The sequence below is a fragment of the Nanorana parkeri genome, unplaced genomic scaffold, assembly GCF_000935625.1.
Source record: "Nanorana parkeri isolate BGI_ZX_2015 unplaced genomic scaffold, ASM93562v1 scaffold164, whole genome shotgun sequence".
NCBI classification, from domain to species: Eukaryota; Metazoa; Chordata; class Amphibia; order Anura; family Dicroglossidae; genus Nanorana; species Nanorana parkeri.
Window position 1 is genome coordinate 604642 of NW_017306432.1, and position 11986 is coordinate 616627.

The 11986-nt window shown below is 44.0% G+C and overlaps 1 protein-coding gene across 1 annotated transcript in view; it reads left to right on the forward strand.

The window, feature by feature from the left end:
• The first annotated feature begins 645 nt into the window (after positions 1-645).
• Positions 646-11986, forward strand: part of LOC108785476 (protein Wnt-7a) — a 54835-nt gene continuing 43494 nt past the window's right edge. Inside the window, exon 1 of the mRNA XM_018554558.1 lies at positions 646-899. Coding sequence (XP_018410060.1) covers positions 829-899 — 71 coding nt within the window. The 5' untranslated portion in view covers positions 646-828. The remainder of the gene's footprint in view (positions 900-11986) is intronic.

Genomic DNA, 11986 nt, shown 5'->3' on the forward strand with positions numbered 1-11986 from the left:
ATAGAGGCAAAGTCTTCATCTGCTGGCTTGTCACTGACTTTCATTAGGGGGGGGGGAAAGGGAGCTGTCAGAATCCGGTGGGAACAATATGTTACATATGCCTGGCATAACTTTAGGAAGAATCCGCCGCAAAATTAAAAGATCAGAAGCCTAAGTAGAGAAGGAGGGGCTGTGATATGAGTGGTAAACAGATATAACCAGCCCCCTGCAGCATTGTCCATACTACAGTTGAGGAATACTACACACCCTGCTAAAGGACTGCCTGACAGACAGCCCGAGCTGGAGATTCACAACACAGGAGGAATGCATGCAGTGAAACAGGATCCCAGTGTTCCAGCTTCAGGTATTCGGGAGACACTGGCCAAGCTGTCTACCTGTTGATTATCACATGAAGAGATTGCTGGCTCTTCACCATGAAATCCACTCTCAGCGCCGACGCAGGCTGCAAACCTTCTTCTTCTGGAAACAGGTGAATGTCCTGTGGATTTTTTTCCCCCCTGCTTTTTTTTAAGTTTCTTATTTTTTCCCCCCCCTGCTGCAAATACATGCCCCAGTGGGAGAAGACGCTGAAAGGAGACATGCACTGGGTGATGGTGAAGTACTAAGGGTGAGCTTTGCACGCTCACTGCATCACCGAACTCCACGTGTGACAAAAATTTACAAACACTCACTGTCTGATCTCATCACTAAAGGGCTTTGGTTTTTTGGTGTGCTGTGCCTTTGATACTTTGACCTGGATCTCCTGTTGTCTATGAACTAACAGAACCCCCCCCGCCCCCCAAACTGCCGGCTCTGAACGCTTTGGATCCCCCTTCCTAATCCAGGAATATGAACAAGAAGACGAGACGTTGGATCTTTCATATCTTTCTAAGTCTGGGGATTGTCTATATTAAGATAGGGTAAGTAGAATCACTGTGAGCATGACCACTAGGCACTGATCACTAACAGGGAGCTGTGGTTGGTGCACGGTGCTTGCTGCTGGCTCCCAAGTTCATTCATTCATCCATCCTGGCTGTAGCATGCAGTGAAAAGTTTGGGACTACACTGAACTTAGTTTGGGAGGCGTAGGGTGTGAGGAGGTGTATTACACATATGACGAGTCCATTGATGCAGAAGCAGGCTGCTCATAGAGCGTACTAGTCTCCCTAGCGGTCTATGTCATTTGTGTATCTGTAATTCTATGCAAGTAGAAGTATACCCTTAGTATAGGATCAGTAATTGTTTCTAATTAAAGCTCAAAGCTCACCATAGGTGTTACAATTTGACCATAGAATCTTTGTACAATTAACTGCAGATTTACCCAAACTATGTAATATGAGGACCTACCCAAACTATACAATTAATCGGTATCAGGCAAGCTCCTGCACTATATATGCCTCCATTTATGCTTTGTCGTGTCTTACCGAAATCTCGACAATGCTCAACTTGAAGAATACCATTATTTTCTGTTCACACTTGAGTTTTGTGTCTGTCACTTGAAGGTCGAAAAGGTAAATGACCTTATACAAGTAGACTTCAATGTTAGCACCTGAAAAATGTGCATAGTGCCCAATTTTTGTGCATAACAACCACCTCCTCCTAGCACTTCAAAATCCCCAGAAAAAGCTTGAGCTCAATGGGGGCTAATAGATTTCTTAGTCAGATTGTAACATTCGTGGTGATCCTAATGTTGGCCATACACTGACCGTATCAATCATTTCAAACTTCTAAATCTAACAGTTATCGATCCATTTTCACCATCATTTCAATCGTTTTTGACTAGGAATTGAAAGAGCTTGGATGTCTGAGAAAATTGGAATTGCTTTCCAGTCATGTGGTAATGGGAGCAATCAACTAATTCTTAAACAATCAATTTCAGTTTTTGTTTGGTTTTGCAAGAGATTGGATCGATGTAGACAAATTTATCATTTGCGTTACATCATATGGGTGTTTCCGATATATGTCTGCTTAAAGTGATTGGACTGCTTGATCACATGAAAAATCGATATGTGTATGACCAGTATAACTCCTCCTCAGTGGCACGTGTTATACTGTAAGGCAAGGGGCAGGAATCACCACCTTGCTATGTGGTTTTTATCTTGTAGTCATACAGGCTCTTGGAGTATTCTCCATGCCCAAGATCAACTGGAAAAGTCTACAGTTTTCAAAAGAGGCATGTCTTGTCTATGTAAGTGTTAAGTGTAAGTGTGGGCCATACACATATTGATCCGATCATTTGATAAAACAGTCGTTTTATTATACTGATCTATTCTGTTATCGATTGTTACAACCATTAGGATTCGTTTTGTCCAATTTTGGAGGATCAAATCAAGGATAGGTTGCAAAATTATAATTTTTTTCAAGCAAGATTTGTGGTGTATGGAGTAATCAATCGATTTTGAAATGATCACTTTAGATTTTTCTTTACTGTTTCCTATAATGTTTACATTTTAAAAGTGATGTTACTGTTTGTGTTGCCTTGAACAATCTTTTTAGACATCTAATTGATTAAAATGATCATAATCAATGAAAATTCTGTGTGTATGGTCAGTGTAAACTGTGCAATGATGCAAACAGAAAACAATGTTCCCACAGGGCATAATGTATAATTCAAGAGCCTCTGCAGGCACAGGAAATGCAATAGATAATAATTTGTATTTATAGAGATGATTAATGTACTATCCTGTTTCACCATTTGCCTGGAGAGTGGAGTTACTTTAGCAATATCCAATAGTCACCTTCACACATAGATGGCACTGCTTAAATAACCTCCTGGATCAATAAAGGAAATTAGTCACAGAGTCACACTGGAACGTGTTCAGATCTTTGTTTAGCAGCACAGGAGCTGTCTGGGCTCCTTTCACTAGCTGTCCAGAGTCTGCAGTGTGTTTCTGACCTAACTGGAGGAACCCTTGAAATAATTTTCAGGTTTTTCTGCTAAAAAACATTCTACCTACAGCAGTACAACAACATGATCAACAAGTTGAATATTTTTGTAAATGTTTATTACAGGTATTTATATAAAGCACCAACAATTTTTACATTCACATCAGCCCCTGCCCTCAAGGTGCTTACAATCTAAGGTTCCTATCTCACATGCACACAGGGCCAATTTACCTTCCAGCATGTCTTTGGAGTGTGGTAGGAGACCCACACAAGCACTCCTTGCAGATAGTGTCATGACCAGGATTTGAACCAGGGACCTACAGTGTTACAAGGCAGAAGTGCTAACCACTATGCCACTGTGCTTAGATAGCTGTAATAAAAAAAAAATAGTATTGTGGCATATTTGACTCCCAGGGCAGATAATTTTGTTAGCAATTCAATACGAAAAATAATTTTTAATAGTCTCGAAATGAATAACTGCAGAAAAGAAAGGAAGACAGTAAACAATGTGGTGTTCTCTAATGCTAGTGGTCAGTGTAGACTTGACCCCTTCCATTGTTGGTTTGTGGAAGATGTCCCTTTTGCATTGGTGGACAGTGTAGGCAGAAGATTGATCTACCATTGCTCACTGCTCAAGAAGTTCCTAGCAACCTCAGGGGGAACCCTAGGGTTCCACAAAACCCTGGCTGAGAAATGCTGCTTAAAGGAGAACTATGAGGTGAGTGCTTTTCACTCACCTCATAGTTCTAGCTGACCTGTGACAATGAGACTGTCACAGGTCGGCTCAGTAGATCGGGAGGTGAGCGAACACATACCGGCGTTCGCTCACCTCTCGATCCTGTCACAGCTTTCTGCCGTGACAGGGGAGGGGCTGTAATCTCCCCTCCCCGCTCCGAACCGCCAGCTCTGACTGGCGGAACGGACGGGGCGGGTACAGCTGGCTCTGCCTCTAGATAGGCAGAGCCAGCTGTCAGTCACGCAGCTGGGCGGATCCCGGCACAATTGTCGGGATCCGCTTCAGCTGCGGCGTCTTAGTATACCACAAACAGCAGCTCGCGGTATACTGCGGCGTCTCAGTATGCCGCGAGCTACAGCTCGCGGTATACTGAGCCTAGGGTGACGGGAGGACGCTAGTTTGTGTCCTCCCGTTACCCTAAGGAGAACTATGGGGAAAAGCCCTAACCACATAGTTCTCCTTTAAGGCCCCTTGCACACTGGTGTTTTGTCAGTCTGTGTTTGACCCGTTATAAGACAGATCAAAATGGACTGCAGTACATCCTGAAAGTAAGCAGGTAGACATTCACCTATATTCGTCCACCACAGGGTCAATTCAGGTTCGTTGGACCCCTTGAACTGGTGGTTAGTGTAGAATTGCATTGATTGTCAGTATAGAATTGACCCCTTGCATTGGTGGTTAGGGGAAAATTTCCCTCTTGCATTGGTGGACAGTGTAGGCAGAAGATAAATCCGCCATTGCTCACTGCTCAAGAAACTCCTAGCAACCTCATGGGGGAACCCTAGCGTTCCATGAAACATTGGTTGAGAAATGCTGCTTAAGGCCCCTTGTGCACTGGCATTCTGTCAGTCTGTTTTCGACCCATGATAAGATGGACTGGAGTACATCCATGTGGGCGACTGCAAGTAAGCGGACAGGCATTCACCTATATACGTCCACTTTGGGGTGCATTCATGTTTGTTGGACCCCTTGCATTGGTAGTTAGTGGCAAATGCCCCCCTTATATTGTGGATTAGTGTAGAATTGACCCCTTGCATTGGTTGTCAGGGTACAATTGATCCCTTGCATTGCTAGTCATTTTAGAATTTACCTCTTGCATTGGTGGTTAGTGTAGAATTGACCCCTTGCATTGGTGGCTAGTGGGACATTTCCCACTTTGCATCGGTGGTCATTGTAGGTGGTTGCACCATTGCTCACTGCTCAAGGAACCCCCAGAAACCTCAAGTGGAGCTCTTGGGTTCCATGGAACCCTGGTTGAGAAACACTGCTTAAGACTCCTTGGACACAGGTGTTCAGTCAGTCAGTTTTTGACCCATGATTAAACAGATCAACAAAGTATTGCAGAGATACATATATGTGGGTTGACAGATGTAAGCAGACAGGCGTATACTTCCGAGTCAGTTGAGGTCCGTTGGACCAAATGCAAAACGTTCGCCTCAAGGTCTTTTTCTACTGACCTGAATTAATGGTGGATATTCAGACGTACATCCGTTTAGATCTGACCACCCATAGTGATTACAAAGGTCATTTTTTCCTCCATCCCAAGATGGAAGGAAATCTGAATGCAAACGGATGTTACATATGTAACATCTATATCCGTCCTGATCCAACTCAGCAGTGGATCAGTCTATGGATCCCCTACTAAGACGGATTGGACAGCGCACGTGTAAAGGGACCAGGAGCAGTTTCATGATTTCATTTAATTAGTGAGGAACTATGATTCCATTCCAAGCCCTGTATATAACATATCAGCAATGTAAATCATCAGAGGTACTCAGCTAGTACCACTTCTAAGCAATAATTTTATCTAACATTGGCAATGCCATGATATGAAAGGTGTATCACCATCTTATATCTAGGAGGACACTGAGAGAGAAAACCATCTTCACACTGTGTTTTAGATAATAAAAAGTTAGATGTGGCAATGCAAAGAACAGTGATAATGGTCCTGCAATGGCACCATCATCATCCTGTAATAGCAAACAGTCCATTTAGGTTTCCAGAAAACACAAATAATGAATTCTGATTGGTTACTCTGTGTTCTGTACTTTCACATTGCCTGTGTTCTGTACTTTCACATTGCCATGTCCTTACTGATTAAGGCTGTAATAGCACCTATATAGCATATAATAGCATAGGAAATTCCCTTGGCTCCATCTAGTGTTGAGAATGCAGTGCAAATGGCATTTGCCCAGCGTATAGCTGGGTGGATGATCTATAATTCATCCCTTTATTGATTGCACTTGAGATTTGGTGGAACTACAAGGCCCATTGTTCCCTTTCAGCCAATTATAATTTAATATGTGCATAAATATGTAGTAACAGGTCTTGAGGTTAATCCTGGCTATATACTCTGCATACGCAGGATTTTGCTAGGTGTAGATCCACATTTTTCAAGTAGATCTACATTTTAACTGGCTGACATTTAGTTTGATAAAGTACTGTTGGGGGAATTTATCAAAACTGGAGCAGATTTGCACTGCAGCCAATCAGCTTCTATCTTTCATTTTCATATCTTACCTGAGCAAACTGAAGAGAGTTGCTGATTGGTTGCCAGGGGCAACTGCTCCATATTCTGTTTTCTCCAGTTTTTATAAATTCCCCCCTAATCATCATATACAATTGTGTTTTTTTCATAAAATGCAACTTTAAACTTTTGTCATCCTTTTGGCATCTCAGCGTTGCTAATCTCCATTGGTTTTCTCCAGCAACTTTCTATCTACATGCACTTACTTCATCATGGCTGGACATCATTGTTAAGGACTTCCTGATCACAATGGTGGACTATGTCTGAGCAATTCAGTGGAAAACAACAGGGGCACCGCCACAAATGGTCCAAAGCAGTTTTTTTTATAAACAAATGACCAACAGGTTAAAGCACTCAATGCATTATGGGGGTCCACAGAATCCCCCTTCATTAGGGCTTGTAAATTTGGTCCCTTCAGGAATGTTTGGATTTAAGGATATGAGATAACTAAAGTTCTACAAAAGGTAACTACTTTGGACTACACCATTTGTGGTGTTTTCCAACTGAATTTAGATAAGGCCCCCTCTTCACTTTGGGGGTACTTTTTATGGGAACAGCCACATCAAAGCAATTAAGTGATACAAAGGAGAGTCTGACTCCGAATGCTGGACATTAATAACGAGATCTTAGTGCCTCCCATTTATACACTCACATGTTTGAGCAATGTCTGTTGGCGTGGCCATTTGTTGTCTCCATCAGGGACGCATGTGACAAGGTGAATTCATCAAGATATTGCCACTGCACTATATACCAAAATTTCACCTTGTGAGTAGGGTGCTGGATCATTAGATATGTCACCAACATATGAATTTGGTTAAAGTCACAAAACCAATGTGATATTTCAAAACCTCGTAGGGTTCCTTCATCAAGTCAAAGCGTCTCCCTGCAAGGTTCCGATACGTCGCATTTGTTTTTTTGACAGGGTCACAATGCAGTAGACAGTAGCCACTCCATAACAGGAAGTGCTGAAACAAAGACCTTCTTGGCAGGATCTCCAGGTATTATTTTATTGAAAGCTGCATATTTAGAAAGACTGAAACATCTTAACATGTTAACACTTACAGTATATTATATTTTAGTAATTGGGTTTAATTCTAATATAATTGTAGTATTTCATCAAAATGAAGCAATCTTAGATTGCCAATGACTACAAAACCCTTGCTGCTGATGCTACAGACTAAAGTGTCACCTGCTCCCCCCTCCCCCCACAAAAAAAGTGATGCCTGCCACAATCACTAGCTTCTGCCACCTCTCCTGGCCTATTTCGGAGCTGCAGCACTGTAAAGGTGCCACACAATGAATTGCTAGTTCATGTTTTCAGCCTTCTGGGAAAGAGGGACAGAATGTTTCAGTAATGGACACACCTTGTTATGCCTCAAGACCACGCAGACCATGAAAAATGAATGCACAACAATGATTACTTAAGGGAGAACTATGGGATCAGTGTTTTTCCCCATAGTTCTCCTAAGGGTAACGGGAGGACACAAACTAGCGTCCTCCCGTTACCCTAAGCTCAGTATACCGCGAGCTGCAGTATACTGAGACGCCGCAGCCGGAGCAGATCATGACGTAGATGACGGGATCCGCCCAGCTGCGTGAGTGACAGCTGGCTCTGCCTATCTAGAGGCAGAGCCAGCTGTACCCGACCCCTCCCCCATCCGTTCCGCCAGTCAGCGCTGGCAGATCGGAGCGGGGAGAGGGGAATCCAGCCCTCCCCCTGGCACGGCAGAGAGCCGTGACAGGATCGAGTGGTGAGCGAACCTGGTATGTGTTCGCTCACCTCCCGATCTACTGAGCCGACCTGTGACAGTCTCATTGTCACAGGTTGGCTAGAACTATGAGGTGAGTGGAAATCACTCATCTCATAGTTCTCCTTTAAACCTACTGAAGCTTTTATTCACTTTTACATTTCCTTTATGTTAATGTTTATAAATAACCAGTGCAGTAATCTAGGAAGGAGGAAACTTTAGCACAACTCCAACCATACCTTCAGTCTTGCACATTTGTACAGGCTCCTCCTCTCCTATACTGCTATGATTTCATTGTACACTGTGAGCTTCTACAGTGTGCATTAGAAGATGCTGCAGCTCAGACAGAGCCCCACCATTTCTCTGGTTGTATGACATTCAAGGTTATCTAGCTCTCTCCTTCCTGGCCTTACTGTTCATGACCCACCACTTCCATTCATTGGATTTCTACGCTTTCAATTATGAAGGCTCAGAATCACATGTGAGGGCTGTCTGCATGTAGCTACAACCTGCCTAGCAATGCCCAGTCGTCCAGACTGATATCCACCTATCAAGGCATTTCGATATTTGCATAACTCTTCCCAAGAGCCAGCCCAATGCTTGCATCAGGGCTGGAGGCTTCTGTGAGGAGGACTAAGGCAGGGTGCTGCGATGTTTTCAGGAAGCTATATACTGCACCCTACTGGCATCTTCCACCAGCAATGATCCAATTGTATTGCATCGAGTAGCACAGCAACCCAGTGATAACAAAAATTAGATATGTAGTGATAAGGAAAGGTTGTATTTAATAAAATATATTAGAATGTTGATGGAGGGAGCTAAAAGAGGGACATTCGAAGATAAATAATTGACAGGGATATTTGGTTCCAGAGGAGGGATAGATTCACCAATGAAGGACTGTTGGGAGTTATGCTAGTTTAAAATATGACTTTGGGCATGTAGATGCATGTTGGCTGTGCCGGAGAATGGGAGAATGCAGCAAAATTAAGGAAATGCCTTTGTTAATGTATTACAGAGACAGCAATTTCACTGTAGTGGAAATTGTGTGTCTAAAGGTAGATAAGATATGATACCTGTCTGGAAGGAAAACTTATGTTTATGTGGGGCTTGGGGATGGAGACTAGTGATGAACGAATTTACCTGGATTCAATTCACCAAAATCCCATTAAAGTCTAAGGTGTGTATTTGGGGGGGAGATTCTTCTGTTCAATTCTGGACAGTTTTTAGGCTAATAGGCAAACTGCCTCGGGGGACATTTAGCAACACAAAAATTTTTTTTTTCTTTAAATATTGTCCAGTGGCTTCGAGGGAGACATGAAAAGAATACCAGCCCTTACATGCTTGGGAGATGCCTTTAAGCTGTATGTGGTGTTACATAATAGCACAGTTTTTACAGACAGCCTCGGTGACACCGTATTCTGGCATCTGATTTTGGATGTGGAAAGCCGGCCATACATGGAGCAAATTTTGGCCGCTTCTTGTTGAACTGGGTCTTTGGTGTTGCTGAGAGCAACACTGTCTGTATTAATCTTAACCTAGTTCAGTGTGGAAGAGAAGAATTATTCCCATTTGAATTATGCCTCATTTTCTCTGCCACCATCCCAACCCTCCTGCTTGTATTCCTCCTAGTCCACCTGCTGCTTCTGCTTCAGAAGGATGGAGGCAGTAGGCAAAGGATCCTGCTTGCTCTGAGACAGCAATTCATCCTCCTCTTCCTGCTGTTGCTGTGCTTCTAGTGCTTAGCCTGTTAATCCATGCAGCGTGTGCTTCAGGAGGTACACAATAGGGATTGTATCACTAATCCCTGTCTCACCGCTGCTCACGACTGCTCACCACTTTGGTTGTGTCTTTAAAAGGTGCCAAAATGCTGCATGCATCCTGAATGATGAGCGGTGAAAAGAACCCCAGATACCCTGTAAATCTCCGGATGAAATTGTTCTCATACCATAATTGCACAGGTACTCACTCATGGTGTGCTGGTACAGCCTCTGTAGCATGGCCAATGTTGAGTTCCATTGTAGGGGGTGTCACAGATGAGGCGTTTGGTAGGTATCTGATGTTGATGCCGAATTTCTGCCAGGTGAGCCATGGCCCGGTATACCCACCTAAAGGGCCTGCAAACCCTTCTGGCCTGATGAACAACCTCCTGGATGCCATGGTACTTCAGGATAAACTGCTGCACCACCAGGTGGAGGACATGTGCCACTTTCCAAAATGAAGGACGCCCAACAGATTAGTACCATTGTCTCACACAACCTTGCCTGGCTAAAGACAGCGTGGGGTCAAACTGCCAGCACAGTATTTTCGTTGACAGTGTGGTCCATTACATTCCACATGCCGGTTCATGGCAGGGATGTCCTTCTAGGCAAAAGAATGGTGGCTGGGTACCTGCCACTGTGGTGTAGCATAAACTAGCAGAAGAGGGCCAATTCCTTGAGCCGGAATGGGAGCAGCTGCAAAGCCACCAGTTTTGCATAGGGTAGATTTGGGGACATTTTTTCTTTCTGCTTCAGCAGCTGCAGAAGAGACACCTGCATTGGGAAGGATGCTGTTGGAGACAGTGAGGGTGGGTCTAGGAGAATTCTGCAGAGGTTCAGACCTTCACTTGACCCTCCTCAGCATGGCCCCATGGCCCTTTTCCCCGCTTGATGTGGTGTACCCTAAGCCTCTGAAACTTCCCTCCCTGTCGCTGAAGGCCACAGATGTTGTAGCAGGAGAAAGTTGTGAAGGGGGGAGATGCAGAAAGTGAGGAATGAGAAGAAGTGTGTGTCTTTTGCTGCCAACTTGTCTCATTGAGGTGCAAATGCCACCAAGCTCTGTGGTGCAGAGTCCGGTGTTTACTCATTTATGTAGTACACAAATGGCTGGTACTTTTACAACGGCTAATATGCTGCAGACTGGTGCTGCAAAGAATGGTGTTTTTGTCAGCAGGCATGTTAAACATGCCCACAATGCAGAGCTCTGTGGACTGGCCCTGGGCAAAGCAGTGGCCTCTACCTGTGGGGCAGTGCTGCCAGATGGATTAGGATGGCTGCTTCCTCTAGTCCTTTGCAAGCTTCCCCTGGCTCTGTACAAAACATTCACTTTCTGGTGGTCTGACACTCCCTGAGGACTTTTCTTCCTCCAATCGATGGCACCCAGGGACAGCCTGTCACCTCATGAATCACCCCCACCTCATTGCTGGAACTCATTTCACAGTAAGCTTCAGCTGTTGGAACATCACTGCCTCTTGTTGCTCCCTGTTTGATGTCCCCTGACTGTTATGTGGCTGAACCATCTTTTCCCTCTATAGTCATGGCTCTTTCTTTCTCATCATCATTTCCTGAAAGGAGGAATGCTTGCATATGACCAAGATCATCCTCCTGCAGCAAGTTAGTAATTGTGTGATCAAATAGTTCCACCAAGTCCTCATAGTGGGGCTTAGCAGAAGAGAAGGAGAAAGATGGTGCATTAGTAGCACTTGCAGACAACTGGCTGCTCTGTGATTTGGAGAAGGAAGAAGAGGAAATCTTTTTCAGCCACTCAACTGCCTTCTGAATGTGCTGTAGCTGTAAACTCTGAGATAGACATCCGGATCTCTGGATGGTGCGGTCTGACCACCGCTTTCTCCTACATATTATACTCGTCCCCTACTGCCTTCACGTGCAGAACCTCTGCCTCTCACTTTACACCTGCTTAAAATGTTTAATTAATTGGATTTTGTCTAAAGTAAATGGCAGCTATGGCAAAAAGGGGAATGAATATGTGTTGCTTCGGGGCACAATACTTTACTACACAACAGAAGATTGTGAAGCCCACTACACTGCAGTCCACAGCAGTTTAGCATAATATAGCACCGTATAGCAACTAACACTCCCTACTGTCTCAGAGACTGTCAGATCTACCTAAATTATTCCAACACACTGACAAATAGCTGTTGGGAACCCAACCTTTTAGGGTAAGGGTACTGGATATAACAAAGCCCCCATTATCTGTCTTTCTAACCCTGATGACCACAGTTAAAAGGCCAAGCAGGGCATTGTGGGTCTTCTAAAATTTGGTCCAGTGAATTTCAGCATAAATTCCCAGCAAACATGAACCTCAATCCCTCCTGATTCACCGCAAACCCAC